We start from the raw sequence: 20,950 nt of genomic DNA on the forward strand, positions 1-20,950 counted from the left end.
TGGTTTGCTTTTCCTGCCTGGGGTGCCCCCTGCCCCCACCTCAGCATTGCCCAGTGGCTGAGGGTCCAGATTCCTGGCCTAGGCAGGGGACACTGGCTCCCTGGAGTTTCCTGTTCCTCCCTCCCTGGGCTAATCTGGATGAGGCACATTGTGTTGTCCCTTGGCTGGAGTCTGTCACCTGGGGCCTGGGGCCTGAGAGAGGAATGGGCAGTTGGATTCCTGGGGGCCAGGGGGACAGGAGCTGAGTGGGTCAGGCTAAGAGGCCAGGCTGGGGAGGCAGTGTGGGAACAGAATGGACATGTGGCACCGGGGGGCTTCCTGGCAGCCTGGCCCTGGCCGTGGCTTCCAAGGCTTCTGTATGTGGGAGGACGGGGACTCTTGGGAGGGCAGGACATCAGGCTGGAGCGTCCCCCCAACCCCTAGAGGACTTTTCCATGTCAACGCAGGCCTCAGGGGAGCTGTTTGAAATCCTGGGCTTCTCCGTACACCTGATGTCCCCAGTCTGGAGCAGTGAGCCTCCTGAGCCCTGGCCCGCAGGCCTGAGGCCGGACAGGGCCCAGCTTTCCTCCAGTGGGAGGTATGGGGGCCCAGGACCCTCTGTCCACTGAGGGCCCCTCTCTGGCTACGACAGCCCCTAGACTGGAAGGGCTCTCCGGTTCTCTTCTCCACCCTGGCTCCAGGTTGTCTGTTTCCACATCAGAGCCTCGACCTTTGGCTCCCAGGCCCTTTCAGAGCCCAGCTCGGAAGGCACCAGGCTCTCCCTGAGGACGGCGCCTGTGGTGAGCCTGTTGGTGTGTCCAGTGCCCCACTGTAGAGCCCTGTGGGTGCAGCGAGCCATGGGGCTCTGCCTTGTTGATCTTGCGTCCCCGGCAGCTGGGACAGGGGACTCAGTGCCCACAGCACCCAGGTGCAAGACCTCATGGTCCACACAACCCTGCCCACACCGTCTCATGACTACGTTGGCAGGCAGGACAGTGGCTGCCACCCCAGAGCTGTCATCTCCTAATCCCCAGAACCTGCCATGCAGTGGCAAAGGGACTTCGCAGGTGTGATTTAAGGGACCGATCTGAGATGGGGATGACTCTGGCTTCTCTGAATGGGCCTGTGTCCTCACCAGGGCCCTCCTGAGAGGGAGGCAGGAGGTCAGAGCTCGAGAGGTGGAAAGGGGCTACCCACAAGCTCTGGAGGTGGAGGACGGACCGTGAGCGAAGGGATGCAGGAGTCCTCCAGAGCCTTGGGCACCTGCCTAAGCCTCAGTTTCCCCTCCATAAAGAGGAGTGTGCAGACCCACCTGGGGCAGCTGCAGGGAGGAAGACTGAGATGGGAAGGACCCCATGCTTGGTCATGGAGTGTCTTGGTGTCACTGTCCCCAAAGCAAGCGAGGCTTGAACAGCATGCAGCTCTGTCCAAGGCAGACTCTGGCTACAAGGGACCCCGGGATGTCCAACCCGTTCTTCTTGTTAATTTTTATTGTCACGGGGCTGGGGATTGAGCCCAGGGCCTCCCTTGGGCATGCCAAGCCCTGGCTCTACTCCCAAGCCACACCCCGGCACCTGGTCAGTCCCTCCTGAGCTGACCTGAGGTACGTTTCCTTCTTCCCTCCCTGCCGCCCTCCCTGCTCTTCTTCCTTTCTGTAAAAGTCAGACATATTTACTCTGGAAAAATCAGGAAGTCAGAACGTGATGGGCGGCGGCTTTGCTCCCTCCTCTGGGGTCTCTGTCTGAGGCCTCTGTGCCTGTGTCCAGGGGACAGTTGTTGTTTTTTTCTTTTTACGGAGCTGTGGCTTTCCTGCACTTGATGTTTCGTGGCTCACCAAGTTTTTCCCTCTATTACCTATGGTGACATTTCCATGGGACCTGCGTTCTACAACACCCACGTGACTCTCTATAAGCGTCCCGGGTCCCTGCTGTTCATGGTTAAGTGTTGAAGCAAGGAGGGTCCATGGGTGGTCCCCAGTGCCCATGGGGAAGCAGCAGGGCTTCAGCACCTTTGGGTGCCCCTGCAGGTGTCGGCGGCTCAGGGAAGTAGCTGCTAGAGCTGCTGACCCTCGACCTGGGGTCACACTCTCCTTGTTGTACTGTCACCCTCACCCCGGGACAACACTGCTCATTTCTGGTACGAGCTGATGCTTGGATCTCCAACAGTGCAGGTGACTGAGACCCACTCTGCCCAGATGGGTGGCAGCCAGCCTCAAGTGGCCATCCAGAATGAAATTTAACCTAAAGTTAAAGTAAGAGTTCAGCCTCTTCACGTTTCAGGTGCCCAGTGGTTACACGTGGCTGGTGGCCACCGTGCTGGACGGCACCCGGGAAGTCCTTCACAGCCGACGGCACTGGATTACCTGGGAGGCAGTGGGTGTGGTGGCAAGTGCCCAGCTTGGAGCCAGGCAAGCTGGTGTCATGGCCTGGCTCTGCCACTCCCTGGGCAGTGGGGCCGGGGGCATCTTGACTCACCCTCAAAGTGGGGCTGCTGGGAGGGGAGCAAGGGGCCTGGCTCGCATACGTGCCCAACAGCCTAAATCCCTCCTCTTGAATGATTCTAGATTTAAGAAACATTGTGGAGGCCATTCACTGTGTGCCCTCACCAGGTCCCCACCGTTAACCCCTGCCGTGTCCCAGGTATTGTCACCCAGACTAGGAAAGCAGGCTGGCTCGCTGCTGCCCACAGGCCCCTGACTTCCTGTGCTCCCTCCAGGGTTTCCACGTGCCAGGATCCGGCCAAGGGCCCACATGGGTTCCAGGGTCCCCTCTCCCCAGGCCCCCAGCTGAGGTGCTTCTCTTCTGCTTGGCCTCCATGGGGAGCGAGCCCAGGTGTTCGCAGGCAACCCCTGGTGCTGGTTTGCCTGGTCTTCCTCTCACGACCAGACAGGATGTGGGTTCAGGGTGGAGGTGCCCGCCTCTTCAGGAGCAGGCGGCCCCGAGGGGCGTCCCTGGAGATGCTGCCTCGATGCCGGGTCAGATGGCCCTGGCCGGCTTCTCCACACTCCGTTTGGTTGTCTGCCCTTGGAAAGCCGTCGCTGGTCCCCTCAGGGGTGGGTGTTGAGCTCTCCCTCCACGTGTGGGTTTCAAAGTTCTGGAGTCCTGTAGAGCCGGAGGCAGGGTGTCCTGTGGGACCTGGAGGGAAGATGCTCCTCGCACAGAAGGCCATGCTTGGGACCTAACACAGAACCAGGGCTTGGGACCTAACACAGAGGACCAGGGTTGGGACCCAACAGAGGGCCAGTGCTTGGTACCTAACACAGAGAACCAGGGCTTGGGACCTAACACAGAGGACCAGGGTTGGGACCCAACAGAGGTCCAGTGCTTGGTACCTAACACAGAGAACCAGGGTTGGGACCTAACACAGGGCCATGCTTGGGACCTAACACAGAGAACCAGGGTTGGGACCTAACACAGGGCCATGCTTGGGACCTAACACAGAGAACCAGGGTTGGTACCTAACACAGAGAACCAGGGTTGGGACCTAACATAGGGCCATGCTTGGTACCTAACAGAGGGCCAGTGCTTGGTGCTTAGGACCGTGAACTTCTGTCTTTGTGCTTTTCTAAGCTGCGGGCGGGTCTTGTGCACCTGCTGAAGATGAGAAAACCTAAATGGGAGGTGGCTGTCCGGGGCCAGCCCAGCTGCAAGCCTCCCTGGTGGCCTGGCTGAAGCCGCCCTTGCCAGTCGCCTGCCCTGCCTGCCTAGTGAGGCCTGCTGGGCCGGTCCCTGGCTCACCGTCCTCCTCTCCACCCCAGGGTGCCGGCTGCGGTGCACAATGGGGACACCGTGGAAGCAGCCTTCTCTGAGGTCCGGCGCTCCAGCTGGAAGCGGAAGAGCTCCCGTCGCAGTGAGTGTCCCTGACACCTGCTGCAGGACAGCCTGGGTCTGTCCTGTAGTCTCTGGGCTGACAGCGACGTGGGCACCCCAGGGCTGCATGGGCTTGTGGTGCTGTGACCACGGGCAGGGCCCGGGACTGGGGTGGAGCCCCCGCCAGCCGGGCTTCCTGGGGACTGGTTTCCAGTCCCGCTCTGCTGTGGGGGAGGGGCCTCCCGGGGGGGGGGGGAAGGGCAGGCTCCCTGTAGGTCAGCCAGGTGCGCAGGTCTGAGGGTGGCAGGAGGCAGGTGGGGGCTGGTGGTCACCGGGAGGGTCCTGTGGGGCTGCTCGGGGTCAGCTGGTCAGCTGCCCCCCCCCCCCCCCCCCGGAGGCTGAGCCCTCATGGCTCTCTCCTTCTCTCCCAGTCGACCGGTTCACCTTCCCCGCCCTGGAAGAAGATGTGATCTACGACGACGTCCCCTGTGAGGGTCCGGATGCCCATCAGCCTGGTATGGTCTCCTCTGGGCTTTCCTGCCTCCCTGGGGTTGGGAGGCGCTTCTCCTTCAGGCTCCTTCCATGCCCCCAGCCTGGTGCCCTCCTCCTTGTCTGTCACACCCTGTAGGTGGTCAGGCAGAGTCTGGGTGTGGCCTCAGGCGTGGCCAGGCTGGCTAGGCAGGCTGTCCTGGGCAGGATGAGGCTCTGGCTGTGGGTCCCTGGGAAGCCATCTCGCCCCTCTGAGCCTCAGGAAAGGGGGTGCACTCTCGGGCTTCCCAGGGCTGTGGGGAAGAAGACAGCAGCTGAAGCTGGCCATGGCCCTGCTCCATGCTCGGGGTGGACCCAGGTGGGCGGGTGTGTGGGGACCCTGTGGGAGGATCCCGTGAGTCAGGCTGCAGAGAGCTCCGCCAGGGCCTGGCCCCAGGAAGATGCTGCGTGCACAGGGCGGCTGCTGGCTCTGTGACATCTGCCTGGGAGCTGGGGAGCGGGGGAGAGAGGCTGTAGCGGAGGTGCAGGCCGTACCTCCGGCAGAGACACACAGGCCTGGGTTCAAATCCAGACTTGGCCGCTGGTTGGAGCACAGAACCCTGAGCCTTTAGGCCTTGCCTTATATAAAGTGTCTCAACTCTGGCCTTTGGGGTGGGCCATCCTGGGAACTTCCTTTTCTGGGCCTTAGGTGGACCCATCTGTGCAAAGGGGCTAATAATGTCCCTGTCCTCAGGGTATTATTTGGATGCAGTTCCACGAGGTGATGTAGCATACTGAGCGGGGGGTGGGGGTGGGGGGTGGGGGGGGTGGCGAGTGCTTTGGAATCCTCAGAGTTGGCAAAGGCAGAGGCCGAGGAGCTCCCTAGAGCCTGAGGGGTGGGCCCAGGGTCCCTTAGCTCTGTCTCCCCTGGAGAGGGCCTTTCTAAATGAGCTCCAGGGTCACCGGGGATGGCGGGGTCCTGGCAGAAGGCCGCCTGAAAGGACAGAGGCCTGGTGGTCTTGCTGTGCTGTTCAGGAGGCGGCAGTCAGGCCGTGGAATGCAGACCTTGCTGCCATCACCGCGGTTCCTCACGTCCCGGCCCTGACTCTGTAGAACCCAGCCTTTTCTTCCTTCCTTCCTTCCTTCCTTCCTTCCTTCCTTCCTTCCTTCCTTCCTTCCTTCCTTCCTCCCTCCCTCCCTCCCTTCCTCCCTTCCTCCCTTCCTTCCTTTCACTGGGGATGGAACCCAAGGCCTTGTGCACATAGAAGAGCCACATCCGCAGACCTTTTTATTCTGTTTTGAGACAGGGTCTTGCTAAGTTGCTGAGGCTGTCCTTGAACTTGCAGTCCTCCTGTCTTAGCCTCCTGAGTAGCTGGGGTTCCAGGTGTGGCCACCACAGCAGCCATCTCAGCCCTCAGAAGGCCACAGCCTGCCCACCAGCTGCTCCATCTCTGGAGACATGAGCCTTTGTTATCTTTGCCTGGTCCTGAGTCCCCTTCTCCCACAGGGGCTCCATGGACCCATTTTCTTCCTTGCTGATGATCTCTTCCCCCTCTCCCCAACTTTCCTGCGGGGTAGAACTGGGGTCTCTGGTCACCATGTGGCACCCAGCCCACCCGGAGCCCACACACGAGGCTGGCAGCTCTGGGCTGGTGTCCTGTTTGCCCGCCACAGCTTGCTGTCCCCTGGCAGGGAGGTCTCCGCTAGCACTGCCCCTGCTCTGCAGCGTGGTCTCCGATGGGTCTTCGGTGCCTGCAGAAGCATTTCAACTGCAGGCACCGTTTGGAGTCCAGCCTCAGCTGGGTCTTCTCGAGGTAACAGGAGGAAGCGAAGCTCAGGCTGCCCAGGGGCCTGCCCAAGGCCTCCCTGTGGTAGGCGGGGGCTGGAGCTTGGCCTCTGGCCCAGGACACCTGACTTGACAAGGACCCCAAGACTCTGGCTCTGGTGGGTTCTGTCCCTTCAGAGGGGGGATCTCGGTTCTTGTCCTCAAGTTTTCAGGCTAAGGCATTTCCCATGGGACTTTGGAAGACAGGGGAACTCCTGGACTCTGGGCCAGGTCGCCCCCTACTGGACCATCCTGGGAATGCTCCTAGTCTCTGGGCCAAGCGTGGCCCCTACTGGACCATTCTGGGCCCACATGGGAACTTGGGTTTGGGATGAGGGATCCCACTGAAGGGCAGGACAGGACGTTTGTGGAGGCCCAGGCTTTTCCCGTGCTCTCTCATTTAATGACCCCCAAGTCTCCGTAGTGTCTCCAGGATGCAGAGGGCCTGAGTTAGGACAGGACCCTGAGGTCTTCTGCCAGAAGATGCCCAGGAGGCCCTGAATGGGCCCTGGGCGCCGCGCAGCTGGGGCGTTAGGAGGAGTGCTCGCTTCTCGTGTGTCTGGTGCATTTCTTGGAGTTGCCCCATTTCTCAGGCCCTCGTTGATGGTGTATTGGCGTCCCCTCCATTTTATGGCTGAGGAAAGGGACAAGGCCAGGCCAGGGCCCCCTCATCCACAGTGTCCTCCCCTCCCCTGCCCTGCCCTCCCCCGCCATCTGCCTGGGCTCAGAGAGTGGGCTTGGGGCCGAGCTGGTGTGCCTGTCCCCCTGGCCGGGGCTCACCAGCCCTGTCCCTGCCCCAGGGGTGGACAAGAGCCTGCTCTATGAAGACGTGCACCGGGACAGGGCGCCTCGGGAGGCCGAGGACCTAGGCTGGAGCTCCAGTGAGTTTGAGAGCTACAGCGAGGACTCCGGGGAGGAGGCCAAGCCGGAGGTGGAACCCGCCAAGCACCGAGTGTCCTTCCAGCCCAAGGTGAGGGGCCCGGGGAGTGCCTCTCAAGGTCAGGGCACCCAGACCCCTTCAGGGAGGGGGTAAATGGGGAGTGAGGGTGAGGACCAGGTCTAGCTCAGCATTTCCTGGGAATGGACGCTGAGAACAAGCGGCCCAGCCGTCCCCGAGCAGCTGCTCCCTAGGCCTTGCTCTTTGGCTGTGGGGAACCTCAGAGCTGGGGTGGTCGTGGTCAGTGCTGGCCCGGGGCCACCCCCACCTTTCCTGTGCACACCCAGCCAGTTCATACGCAGGGCCCGGAGTGGACTTCAGAGTCATGCTCCGCCCAAGGCTCCAGGTAGTTCCATGGCTGGCTGGAGTTGGCCCTGGGACCAATCAGTGGTCTCCCTGCCCTACAGGGTGCTTTCTGAGGTCAGTCCTTAGGGCCACACTGCGCGCTGTGTCCTGGGAGTAAACAGGTGGCTGCGTCAGAGCTACCTGGAATCTCCTTTCCATGGCCTCTCACATGGCACCAGGGCTGCTGTGGTGTCTGTGGGACGGGGCTCCTCCTATCTATGTCACGGAGGGAGCCACCAAAGCCCAGAGGAAGCCGACCCGCCTGTGCGTCCCACGTGGCTCTGTGGAAGCCACCAGATGGCTCTGAGACAGGCAGCTTAATGGAAGCAGCTTCTTGCAACCTGCTGGCCAGAGGCGACAGGCCCCCCGCAGGCTCCTTCTGAAATGACCAACAGGCAGGAGAGGCCCCTCCGGGGGCCAGTCCTTGGAGGCAGGCAGGGCCCAGAGCAGGGCCAGGCAGCTGGGATGGGGCTGCTCAGGCCGTGTCTGCAGCCCCCGAAGGCTTCCTGCCCACCCCTGAGGTGTGGGTCCCCCCAGGCCCCCGCAGGCTCCAGGCAGCCTTCCCTCGGCCCAGGACACACTCCCAAGGCCGAAGCCAGCCGGGGGCCGAGGGGACCTGTCTGAGCCCCAGGGTTCTCAGGGCTGGGCCACAGAAAATGCCCTGGTGGCTCGCTGACCCTAAAGTGACGCGTTTTGACCCCACTGTGTGCCAGGTCCCTACCTCAGGTGTAGCTGGGGGACATGGAGACAGGCAGACCTGACCCAGACTCAGTGACCCTTCATGGTTTAGGAGAAGTCACCAGTTGTAAACCAATTTGTCAAAAATGAAGACAGAAACTCCTTGTAAATGTGCTGTGTGCAGCACGGCCACACGCCTGGCCACACGCCTGGCCACACGCCTGGCCACACGCCTGGCCACACGCCTGACGTGGGTGGGGAGCTGTGGGCCTGACCATGGAGGCTTCTCACAGGACAGAGGGCGGCCCAGGAAGAAGCCTAGGAGGCCCAGTCTGCTCTGTGTTCTAGAAGGGGCAGCACGCTCTGCCCTGGGGCAGGACACCTGGGCTGTGAAGCCCATCCCCTGGGCCGTCGCTGCAGGAGGGCAGAACCCAGGGGTCTCTCCTGCTCTCAGTGGTGACCAGCGGACTCTGGAGCTATGGGCCTGATTCCCCGCCCCCAGAGGTCCCCCTCTTCTCCACGGTCACCCCCAAACTCTGTCTCTTTCTCCGAGGGAAAGGGACGGAGAGGCAGCTTCAGGCTCTTGTGCTGGTCCCCAGGCCTGTAGGGCGTTAGGGTCGGTGGGACCCCGTACTGGGCCTCCTCTCTGGGGTCTGGCACCTGCCTTCTAACCCGCGCTCTGCCCACAGGGCACTTTGAGAATCGCTGGGCTGGGCCGAACCTCACGGGCCCTGGGGTGGGGTCTGTGTGCCTCTCACACCCTCCCGGGGGAGGAACCTGGGACAGTTCTTGGGGTCCCAACTCGAGGGCTTTTTGTCTGGCTCTGGGCCAAGGCCCGCCTACTGCCTGACCAGTGGTGACCTCGGGAGGTGGGAGGGTGTGGAGGGGCTTTTGCTCTGGTGTCACTTCTGCCTGGGTGACTGCTGAGCCCTGCTGGGCCGGGTGCTCTGGGCACGCCTGCTCCTGGCTGCACGGCCGCGCATGCTCCCGCCAGCTGCTTGCTGTGTGCCGAGGGCAGAGGCGAGCGAGGCGGCAGGTGTGAGGGACAGTGCGGTCCCGTCCTGGGAGTCTGACCGTGGCCTTGGCACTCGATCTGCCACAGGAGAGCCAGTCCAGCCCCTCCGTCAGCTGTGCTGAGAGGCCAGCTCCAGGCAGGTGGGCTTCACCGGAGAAAGTGGCCCAGGGTCTGCAGTTGGCCTCGTCAGAGGGACCTGGTCCAGGGTGAGCAGCCACTGTCCTGTAGGTCCACGGTCATGCTGCTGGCTGCCACCCGTGGTGGGGGGGATCCTTCCACTGGTGGATCCACTTTCCTCCTGCGACCTCCCATCACCAAGGTCACCGAGACCCAGCAGGGCGGGGCCTGCAGGACGGGCAGATCGTCCCAGCACCCCCCCCGCTCTGACGTGGGCACGTGACCTCTGACCCTTCACATTTCCCAGCTCCTCAGGCTCTGAGAGGCGAGGGGCGCCAGAAGGCCGAGGGGATTTGTGGCTTTATAAGGTTGAGCTTATTTATAGAGGAATTCAGGATTCTGGGTCACTGTCACAGGATCCCTGTCCTAATACTTGTATAATAGAGACCATTTACCCAGTGCGGTACAGTTCAAAAGCAGTACCACTAGATTTTCCTACTACCCTAGGGTGGTCACTATTATGAAGATTCTCATTTTGTTGTTCAGAAAACCTGTGTGACTTAGGCTCAGAGAGGTTAGTGATGGGCTTCGGGTCACACAGCCAGTAAATGGTAGAGTCAAACTCAGCATCACATATGGATAAAACACCTCAGCCATCTCTCTGTCCATCTCTTCATCCACCCCTCCACCCATCTGTCCATCCTCTATCCTCCCATCCACTTAACAAATACTGATCACTCATAATTTTAAAAATAGAATAATATTGGCATTTGTTTTCTGGCTACTTACTAAATTTGGGGCTTTACACTTAATTTTCTCTGTGAGCTATTATCTCAATGACCCTACGGCCCAGTGGGCCGTTCTCATGGCCTCTTATGTGCATTTTACCAGCACACAAGCTGCAACTCGGAGAGGGAAAGAGACTTTTCCAACCAGCAAGTGGGAGCCACAATTTGCATGTAGACCTGCGGCCCCCAGAGCTCACATTCTAGAACCTTCTACGTGTCCGTTATCCGTGTTGGTCTTCTGTGTACTGTACTCAGTGTCCCTCTTGCTTACACAGCTCATGCATTTGAATGTGCATCTCCCTTTCTGTCCATCATCATGGGGGGTGTCCGTAAGCCAGTCCCCGCCTGCCCGCCTGCCTGCCCGCCCTCCTGCGCAGCCAGCATCCTGCAGGGCTGCGGGGCTGCAGTGCTGCTCATGGGAATTCCCGCACTGCAGCCGCATCTCTGTTTAGCCCACGTTCTCGGTCGCTGTGGAAGTCAGTTGGCCCAGGTGGGAGGGTACTCAAGTGCAGTGCCGCCCACAGGGCTCTTCTTCCTGGAGAACTGGCTGTTAGGCACTGCCCAGCAGGCTCGGCCATGTCTCCATCCACCTGTTCACATCCTCTGATGACCTCCTGTGTCCATCTCTCCACTTGCCCAGCTGTACAGTCACCAGACCAAACCCATCCGATGGCCTGTCCATTCATCATCTACCCAGTGTCTGTCTGTCGTCCACCCATCCGTCCAGCCATCCCCTGCCCACTCATCCATCTTTCTGTGCTTTGGCCTACGTGTCCACTGACGCTCCTGCCCTGCCGTTAGGTCCTCCTCACGAATGTGCCAGGAACCTCTAGTTACAAGCCCTACACGGGCCCGGGCTGGGGGAGATGCCCTGGTCCCCGGAACAGTCCCCTTCCCCAGAGAGGGGAACCTGGGCTCGTTCCCGCCCTGCCCTGCTCCCCAGCGGCCGGACCCCCTGTACAGAGACCCCAGCACATTGGCCTGGACGCTGCTGGGCAGACCCCAGCGGGACCGACCCAGCTGCCCACGGGGTGCTGTCCCGCCTGCCCTTTGTCCGCCTCACTTGACTGAGTCTCCTCTCTCCTGTGTCTGTTTGTCCCTCCTGTCCCGCCTGCTCCTCCCGCCTGCTCTCCTCTGCCTGCCGCTTGCGCTCCAGCTGTCTCCAGACCTGACTAGGCTAAAGGAGAGATACGCCAGGACTAAGAGGGACATCTTGGCTTTAAGAGTTGGGGGGAGAGACATGCAGGAGCTGAAGCACAAGTACGATTGTAAGGTACTGTCCGTCCGTCCGTCCGCCCCGCCCCGGCCGGAGGGGCCCTCGCGAGCTGCGGCCACCCAGGGAGCCTTTCCGCTGCACCAGCCCTGGCGCCTGGCTGCATTCCACCTGCCCTGCGAGGGGCAGTGCCCGAGGCCAGCCGTCCCTCTGCGACTCTGCTGCACCTTCCCTTCTTCACCCGAGATGCTAATGCCCACAGGAACCCGGGAGGTTTGCAGACTCCCAGACTCACCCGAGGCCTTTGGTTAAAACACACACTCCTGAGTTTGGCCCCGTGCTGGTTCTGCAGTACTCAGTGACCACGGTGGGCGGGCTGGGTTACACCTGGAGGAATCTAGCGGGTGACATGGGACCGCCCCTCCAGGATGCTCCGAGAGGCCCAGGGGGAGGAAGTCTGTGGGAGAAGCTGCAGCCCCCTCAGGCAGGACCTGGGCTTCTCGGTGGCATCGTGTTACTAGCTGCTCTCGAGTGAGGCTCGCTGTGTGGCCTGGTGGCCATCACTGGCTTTCGAGGCCTGCAGACCTGGGTTCAAATCCCAGTCCTGCCACTTTCTCTCTCTGTGGTCCTGGCAGGCCTCATGGCCCCTCTGGACCTTGGGTTTCTCGCCTGTGAACCGGGTGTCGGGAGGAGTGGCCCCCGGTGATCAGGTCTGTAGGGTGCTCGGCTCCAAGAGAGCAGTGGGTGGCGGCCACCGCTGTTCCCTCATGTACCTCAGGCTGACTGTCCCTTGCACCCTGGGGGCAGCCGTCTTTCTGCCATCACGGCACCTGAGGCGAGTAAAGTGGTGACCGCTGGTCCTACTGGCAGTTGGTGGCAGAGCTGGGCCTCCAGCTGGGCCTGCCAGGCACCAACCCCTGAGTGTGTCCCTCCTGTACCCCACGTCATCCGAGCCCGGCCCTGGGAGGAGGAGGAGCGGGGCCATCGTACCCCCCCCTCCCCCAGCCGAGACCCAGGCCCCGCAGGTTCAACCTCCAGGACGCAGAGGCCCCGAGGAGCCAGGAGCCGTGGAGGGCAGACCCAGGGACAGGTGCACTTCCCAGCCCCTGTCCCTGGCTGAGGGGCCATGGAGCACCCTGCAGACTGATCACCTGGTCCCCGGAGCCTTCTGGGGCGGGTGCCTGCTGCTCTTCCTCTCCAAGGGCAGGGCCTCAGATGAGTCCCCAAGACCCCTGTGGCGGGTCCCCAGAACGCCCCATAGCTTTCCACCAGAACAGGCACTGGGGGTGTGTGGCCCCAGAGAGGACGTGCCCTAGGAGACCAACCGTGCTTCCCGGGGTCAACCCTGTTCCCTCTCTGGCCTCTCCAGGGCGCTATGGCCACTCTTGCTCAGAGGGCAGGCGCGGGGAGGGCTGGGCCCACTTCCCTTTTCCCCGTGGGTAGTTTCCAGAAGGCCAGCCTTGCTCGTGGGAAGCCACCACCCTGCCTCTTGGGCACTGCCTGGGCTTCTTAGCAAGCCCTCCTCACCCAGACCCCTGCGAAGCCTGTGGCCAGGAGGACAGGGAGGATGGGGTCAGCTCTGCTCCCTCTGGGCAGAGTCAGGAGAGGGTTCCCTGCACACTGCTGGCCTCCTTGATGGCCACGTAGCTGTTAGGCTGGGATTAGTGACGTGAGGCGTGATCAGTGACCCAGGTCTCAGGGCCACCTGTGGCCCGTGCTGGCAGTAGAGTCTGTCCTTGCTGCAGAGAGCCCAGGTGGCTGGTGCTGGTTGGTGGTGCAGAAGGTGCCAGGGCTGGGCTGGGTGAGGTGAGAGGGAATGGAGGGGACAGCGGGCGCCTGCTTCCTGTCTGGGCATGTGCTTCCTGCGCCTCACGCCTGCTCAGCTCGCCAGGCTGGCGTCCACCAGGCAGCTGCGTCCTGCTCTCTGGCAACTTCCGCTTTCTCCCAGGCAGCGGCTCAGAAAGGACCCTGGCCGTGGGGGGCAAGGGATGGTCCCTCCCCTGTGTGCACCTCTCCCCGGTGGCCCCTGCAGCAAGCCCGTGCCTGCGTGGCGGGTCAGCTCTGCAGGGCCTGCCCAGCCGGCTGCTTGGTCTCGCTGACCCTGGTGGGTGGGTCTGGCCGCTGCCTCCGGGCTGTCTGGGGACACCGAGGCTCGCTTGTTGGGAGTGCCGAGAAGGGATCTGAAGCCAGACCAGGATGCCAGCCTCTCCCTGCCACACTGTCTCCTTAATCTTTCTTTTTTTTGTAGCACTGGATTAAACCCAGGGTCTTGCACGTGCCAGGCAATTGCTGTGCCTCTGAGCTCCACCCCAGCCCTTTACACTTTTTTTACTTTGAGACAGTCTTGCTAAATTGCTGAGGCTGGCCTCGAATTTGCGATCCTCTTACCTTAGTCTCGCGGGTAGCTGGAATTACAGGTGTGCACTCCTTAATTCGGCACCTGTTGGTGTGGTTGGCTCTGAAGGAAACGGTGGGGTAGGACCTCCCCTTGCCCACAGGGAACCCCTCGGGCCTTGAGCGCATCTGCTGGCCTCCACTCTCCCCTGGCCTCTGCTGCGCACTCACCCGGGGCTGGGTGGTCGGGTGGTCCTGGTGTCTGCAGCCAGGCTGAGGTCCAGGGGGCCTGGCAGCCCTTGGCGGCAGGTGTCCAGGTCCTCGGCCTCTCTGATGAGCCACTCTGCCTTTGCTCAGATGACCCAGCTCATGAAGGCCGCCAAGAGCGGGACCAAGGACGGCCTGGAGAAGACTCGGATGGCTGTCATGCGCAAAGTCTCCTTTCTACACAGGAAAGATGTCCTCGGTGAGGCTGTGCCGCCAGGGTCAGGTGCCAGCTCTGTGCCGGGGGAGGGGGAGGGCGCAATGGGTGGGGCGCTGCCGGGTGTCTGACTGGATGCCCAGTGTCCCTGTCAGTCTCTACTTGCTGCCCGCTCTTCTGGGAGAGCTGGGCCCCCTTCAGCGTCCTGACCTGGGCTCTTTGTCAGGGTGTCTTGGCCTCCTGTCCCCTGGCTCACTGGGCCTCACCCATCTCTGTCTCTGCTCGTCCCTTTACCTGTCCGCCAGTCTCCAACCAGTATTATTTATTGAACACCTACTACCTGCCCTGTCCCCTGCCACCTGAGGGACCCTGAGGTGAATTTAACAGTGTTCCCCCAGGGGCTCCTGGTGCAGCTGGGGGACAGGCACGTAAATGGGGGTGGCCCGTGGGGTGCTGGGGTGTGAGGAGGAGAGGGGATGGGAGTGGTGAAAGGTGCGGGAGGGGAGGCCCACCATGGGGGGTGCCACAGGAGGGGAGGGGAGGCTGAGGACTTGCTGGGTGCCAGGTGCTGACCTAGAAGCTTGGCGTTTCCTCACTTCACCCCTGTAAACACCCAAGGAGCAGGTCCCAGGTGCTCAGGGGCTGCGAGGGTACCCAGGCTCGGCAGGGCTGGCTGGTGGGTGAGCGTCAGGGCCAGGTCAGCAGGAGGAGGTCAGCAGGAGGAGGTCAGCAGGAGGAGGTCAGCGGGAGGAGGTCAGCAGGAGGAGGTCAGCGGGAGGAGGTCAGCAGGGCTCTAGGGATGGGGGGGGCCCTTGCTTGCTTCTTCATTCGTGGGTTTTTGAGGCTCCTGCTGTGTGCTGGGAGCTGTCCCCAGGTCTTGGGGCAGTGTGCACAGGCTGGGGCAGTCCTGCCCTGGGGGCTGCGGTTCTGGTACCGTGGAGGGGGCGGGGCTGCACGTGGGAAGGGCGGGGGAGGGTGGCTGCAGGAGCCAGTCCCATGGGCAGCAGTGGGAGGCAGAGGTTTCCCCTGGCCTGGCTGAGTGCCCAGGTGCCTCCTGGTGGCTGGCAGGGGTCTTCTGTAGTGCTGAGACACTCAGGGCCACCCCGTGTCCCACCCTGGGCTTTTCCCGGGACACTTGCTGCGGGGTGGGAGGCTGAGGCTTCTCCGCCAGGTTTGGTGCCCCCTGCCCACATAGGCACCTGCCCTCCTACCATCTCGGCCATCCTCCCTGCCCTGGTCACTCCCCACGGCTCCCCTCCTACCCATGAAGCCCACCCCTTGCTCTAGGACTGGGGAAGGCCCCAGGGGTGCCCATGTTGCCAGGCACTGGGGGGACAGGGACAAGCTAGACCCAGCTGCTGCCTCTGGGGGCAGCAGGCCAGGAGACAGGAAATGTGAGGGAGGGGCCGAGGGCGGTGGTCTCTGGCAGAGCCCTGGGGTGCCAGTCCTCGGGTGGGTGGAGGCCAGCCCTGGGGTGCCAGTCCTGGGGTGGGTGGAGGCCGCCCCTGGAGCTGGACAGCTGGGAGGGCTCCAGCCCTCTGCGGGGTCCTGTTTCCTCTTCCCCTGCTCAGTGACCCCCTCTGCTGGGGGCGTTCCCGGCTCCTCTCCAGAGCCATGGCGAGGGTGGCGAGGTGGAGTGGGAACAGCCCTGCGTGGCAGGCAGGCCTCTGCAGAGGCATTTGGTGCCAGGATGGTGTCACACTGACCTGGGTCACATCCCTGCCCTGTGGCCTCCTCACTGTGACCTTGCCCGGTTCCTCCCGAGTGTCAGGTTCCTCATCCACAGCGTGGGCTGAGCCCCCGTGGGCCTGCCGTGGTGCTGAGGGACAGGCGTGGATGCTGTTCACGCCCCTCCACCCTTGGGAAGCACTGGCCACCATGAGAGAGGGGACGGGCCGTGGCAGGCACTGTTTCTGGGACACTCTCCCTGCCCGGGCCCTCCCCACCCCGCCCTTTAACCCCGAGCCTCTCCCGAGTGGCCCTCCCAGCAGCGCGTTATTAATAGCCGGGCAGGGCTCGGATCGCAGGCCAAGAATGTTACCCAGCAGCGCGTGGGGGAAGAGGAAGCCGCGGGGCCGGCGGCTGGGGTGGGTGCGGAGTGGCGCCCAGGGCGTCATGTGGGCCCGGCAGGAGGGCCTCTGCCACCCCCACCCCCATGCCGTTGTCCGGTGTCCCTCCTCCTCCTCCTCCTCCATCTCCTGCTCAGGTAAGGCCCGCCGGGGTGTCCCTGCTCCCTTGGGCCTCTGGGGTCACTGCCACTTCCCTTTTCTTCCCTGCCTCCCGACAGCACCCACCTTCTGTGGCCACAGGGTTTCAGAAGCGCTGAGCAGTAGGAGTCTCATCTCCCAGTGCCAAGGAGGGTCGAGGGCTGGGCCTCTGTCCCCCGCTAGCCCAGGAGCCTCGTCAGACTTGGGTTGAACTTTTCCTTCTTGGGTTTCTGCGTTATTTTTTTCACGCCAGTGCAGACCGCTGCCCGCTCTTCAGGCAGATTCCCTTCCCTGGGGCGTCCAGAGCAAAGCTATTTTTAGTGCCCACGGGTGGGGACATGGGTGGCTTGGCCTTTGCCAGACCAGAGTGGCCAGGTCTGAGCATGGATGGTGTCGGGCAGGGCTCATCTGAGGCCTGGGTCCCGTGGGACCCTGCTTTGTGTGGCCGCTGGTGGCTCTTCTTCCCCGCCCACTTGTTCACTGATGCGCAGCCCCGGGCCCCGGGCTGCAGTGGCCACCACAGCCCCCAAGCAAGGAACCTGCTGCTGCTGACCTGTGTCCAGGGCTGGTCTGAGGTCTGACCAGGGCATGCGGTCCGCTAAGCTGCGGACCTGTCTGACTTTCCAGGTGACTCGGAAGAGGAGGACATGGGGCTCCTGGAGGTCAGTGTGACGGACATCAAGCCCCCAGCCCCAGAGCTGGGTCCCATGCCGGACGGCCTGAGCCCTCAGCAGGTCTGTGGGGGAGAGAAGGAGGGATCCCAGCTGCTCTCTGGGGCCACTGTTGGTCTGGGTCTTGAAGGGGAAGTGACAACTGGGGACTCTTGGCAGAGCCCCAGCTGGTGGGGGACTCCTGGCTTCTCAGCCGGTGGCTTTCCAGACTGGACCCTGCAGATTGCACCCTGAGTTTAGGGTACGGTGATAGCAGCCTTTGGAATGCGCCCCTCCCCTGTGGCCACCAGAGAGGTCCTTGACTGGTTTGAAGAAGAACTTGAGTAAAACTGGCCGAGGTGATGGCTGTCTTATCTCAGGGACCCAGATACGGTCCCCGCCCGCTGCCTAGCATTGTGGGCCTTTGGAGTTGACACAGCTTCCACCAGGCGCTGTGGCTTGGCTGGTGATGTCCTCCTCTCAAGTGCCACGCCAGATGGGTGGTTTTGCTCAGGGACCTCGGCCGAGTCGGTCTCCTCCCCCACCATGAAGTAGGGCGGAGGACGCCCGTTGGCCTGAGGCTGCGACTTGCTGGACAGCAGCTCAGTGCGAGGGATTTGCTGGTTGGTGGGTGGAAAGCACTTGGCCTTGCTTGGAAATCGGGAAGATAGACACTGGGGCCAGCTTCCTGCCGGCAGCCGTTGGCAGGAGCACAGGGGAGCGTCTTCCTTTTCGGGACCCTTGCCGGCCATCCCTGGGCAGTCCGTGGCAGTACACAAGCTTCCCACTCTGGTGTTACCTGCCTGACTTTGGAACCATTTGAGGTGGCATCTCCGGCTCTAGCCATGACCTGCGTCGCTTTGGGAGCCGGCAGGGCTAAGCCTCCCATGGTGGCCTCCTGCCCTCCGAGCAGGCCCCACTCGCTCCCCGGCAGCCTTCTGTTTCCTGGACCAGGCTTTTATGGTGGCTCTAGCCTGTGGCTCTGGGAGTGATTTCTGCCCCTAAGGGACATTTGACAATGTCTGGAGATGTTTTTGGTTGTCATGACTCAGGGTCCCTGCTGGCCTCTGGTGGGCAGAGGCCAGGGAGGCTGCTGAAGGAGCTTAGGATGCACAGCCGGCCCCAGCCAGCCACTCGGCCAGCGTCTGGGTGCTGGGGTTCCGAACTCTGCTCTGGTGCCTCTGGGACTCCTGGGGGCTGTTGACACCACCTGCAGCTGAGGGGCCGTGTCCACCTGCTGGGGCTGTGCAGACCAGCCTGGGCCTCGGCTGCAGGCGGGGCAGCGGGCTCTGGGTGGAGTGGGAGCAGGAGGAGGAGCCTGAGGGACACTCTCCGCACAGCTGTAGGGGTGGAGTGAGGGTCACCCTCCCGGCCTTGGATCTGGGTGGACAGGCTCCCGTCTGGATGCCCCCCATATCTGACTCCTTTTGGGAGTACCACCCCAGCTTTGCTACCAAACAGTCACCTGGGCACATTTTTTTCCTTGGCACTGGGGGTTGATCCTGGGGTGCTCATGCTCTGCCACTGGGCTACATCCCCAGACCTTTTTTTAATTTTGAGACAGGTCTGAGGCTGGCTTTGAACTTGATCTTCCTGCCTCAGCCTCCCGAGGTGCTGGGTTACAGGTGTGCGCCATGCACCCGTGTCACCTGGGCAGATTTTAAGGCAAAGCCCAGGTGGTGCCTGTGCCAAAGGAGTCACAGTGTCTGGGTGGGATCCAGGCAGCAGCATGTTTTAAGGATCCCCAGGTGACTTTACTGCCCCCCAGAGCCAGGGGTGTGGGATGTGGTCACACGGGGTCTGACGGGTCTGGTCATCTGTGGCGGAGGCAGTACTGCCCTGTTTCCTGGGGTGCTGAGGAGGCTGAGGACAAGTGGGGATGGCAAGAGGGAAAGGGGAAGGGGCTGTGGAGGCCCAGCTGAGGGAGGCCACCCCAAGGACCGTCCTGTGCAAAGGGGCTACTCAAGGCTCTGTCCGCAACCAGGGTGGGCGCTGAAATCCTAGCTTCCCTGCTGGCGTTTCCCAAAACAGGGGTCACTCTTATCCCCTGGAGCAGAGGTGGTGACCCCTGCGTCCCCGGATATGTGCAAGCAGAGGCCGGGCAGACGCTCACCTGGGGACCTGCCCGTCTCCCTGGCCGCAGCCTGGGCAGACCGGTGTCTGGGTGGTTGGGCTGCAGAAGCAGCACAGCCCTGCGGACCCCAGTGGTCCCAGGTGCGGCTCTGGGAGGGCTGGACCCTCGTCCTGTAGCTGCTCCCCTGCGTCCCTGGCCCCACGCAGGTGCCCCAGTGCTGACTGTGCTTGGCCCGAGCAGGTGATCCGGAGGCACATCCTGGGCTCCATCGTGCAGAGCGAGGGCAGCTACGTGGAGTCCCTGAAGCGGATACTCCAGGTGCGACTTGGGCTCTGGGGTGGAGCTGGGCAGGGAGGGTCCCCAAGGGATACCTCATGAGGGGCAGTTGGGGACCAAGTGACCTTGAGGGGAAGGGGCCCAGAGCCAGCGCTGTATGTATCATGGGGACAGCAGGACTCCAGACAGGACACCGGTACCCCGAGTCTTCCGTGCTCACTGGAGCGGGTGTTTTCTGAAAGGAGTCGGGATTGGGTGACCTGAGAGCGGCTCTGGGGAGCTGAGAGCCTGTGGTCTCTTTCACACCTGGAAGTGACTCTGTCTTCCTGGCCTCTTGGGGAGCCTGTGGGGCCCAGGCCATGTCTCCCCATCATCCTGGGGCTCCCCTCCTTCTCACATGGGGCCCGGGATCTCTGGAAGGTGCTTGGGACCCGTCTCTAAGGTGTGCTGACCTGGTCGGCAATTGGAATCCAAGACCAGGAATCTTCTGGGGTGTCAGAGAGAGGCCACCCGGGGAGGAACAGTTGGGGTGGAGGGTGCCGCTGACACCCTCTACAGTGAGGGAGCCCAGGCCTCAGGCGGGGTGAGGTGCAGACATCAGGAGCTGGCTGGAGAGAGTGGCACTGGGTCTGGGACCCCAGGAGATGCTGTGACCTCCCCACTCTCTGGAACAGAGCCCCCAGCCCCACCAGCCTCGGCCTTGGGGCTCCTCACAGGTGGGTGGTGCATGGGAGACACTTCTGCTCACAGCCCAAGAGAAGTCACGGGGTGTGGTGGGCAGAGGCCAGGAGTACTGTGTTCATGGAACCTTCTAGAAGGACGGGGAGCAGCGAGGGTGCCTCTCCCCCTGCGGGAAGGCTTGCCTGTGGTCCACCCAGTTCCCTCTGTCCTCTCTGGGTTGCCACAGAAGGGGGTGGGGGGCTGACTTGGCACTCCGCCCGCCCCCAGGATTACCGCGACCCCCTGATGGAGTCGGAGCCCAAGGTGCTGAGCGCCCGCAAGTGTCAGGCGGTGTTCTTCCGCGTGAAGGAGGTCCTGCACTGCCACTCCATGTTCCAGATCGCCCTGTCCTCCCGCGTGGCCGAGTGGGACTCCACCGAGAAGATTGGGGACCTTTTTGTGGCCTCAGTAGGTGTCCCCACACTCTTTCCCCGGCCCAGCTAGGTAAAGCCACAGCCAGTCTGACTGCAGGGTCCCCAGCCTCTGCCTGTCACCTTGTGGAGTCCGGTGGGCAGGGTCCCCGAGTCTTCCTGGCTTAATCCAGGGGTGGGTACCACACCCTGAAGTGCCTGGGGTGTCCTCAGAGTGGTCTGCCAGGCCGTGGTGCCAGGGCGTGGTTCTGCTCTGCCCACTGTGGGCACCTCTGGGCAGGTGGCAGGCTCCCTCACCAGGCACTGGGTGACCTGCCACTGCTGTCAGTCCTGCCCAGATGGTGCTCTTGGTCCCAGGAGGAGGCCCAAGGGTGGGTGAGGAGCCCTGGTCAGGGTCCCGCCAAGTGGCCTCGGGCAGGTCCCCATCTGTGGCGTGAGGGGGTGGCTCTCTGAAATCGCAGGGCCCCCGGGATTCTGGGAGGAGGGAGGCTCAAGTCCGTGGGCTCCACTCTGGTCTGTTGTAGGTCACTGGGTCTAAAAAGTGGCATTGTCAACTGTGGGTCTGCTCAACAGACCTGCCGTCCTGGGTGGCTGGGCAGGTCCAGGGGGCCCTGGGTGTACTGCTGGTGGGGGCCAGGGCCACTGCCCCTTACAGTTAGGGCTGGGGTTAGTGGAGATGCATGTAGTAAGTCAGGTCCCCACCCTCCCCTCCGTCCTTCCCTC

At 62.6% G+C, this 20,950-nt stretch overlaps 1 protein-coding gene across 1 annotated transcript in view; it reads left to right on the forward strand.

The window, feature by feature from the left end:
* Arhgef10l (Rho guanine nucleotide exchange factor 10 like) overlaps positions 1–20,950 on the forward strand; it is a 111,718-nt gene that overhangs the window by 35,848 nt on the left and 54,920 nt on the right. The window contains 8 exon segments of the mRNA XM_026400866.2: positions 3,737–3,828; positions 4,220–4,303; positions 6,882–7,051; positions 11,118–11,234; positions 13,866–13,974; positions 16,764–16,870; positions 19,101–19,178; positions 20,085–20,264. Coding sequence (XP_026256651.2) covers positions 3,737–3,828; positions 4,220–4,303; positions 6,882–7,051; positions 11,118–11,234; positions 13,866–13,974; positions 16,764–16,870; positions 19,101–19,178; positions 20,085–20,264 — 937 coding nt within the window.

The sequence above is a fragment of the Urocitellus parryii genome, chromosome 11, assembly GCF_045843805.1.
Source record: "Urocitellus parryii isolate mUroPar1 chromosome 11, mUroPar1.hap1, whole genome shotgun sequence".
Lineage (NCBI taxonomy): Eukaryota > Metazoa > Chordata > Mammalia > Rodentia > Sciuridae > Urocitellus > Urocitellus parryii.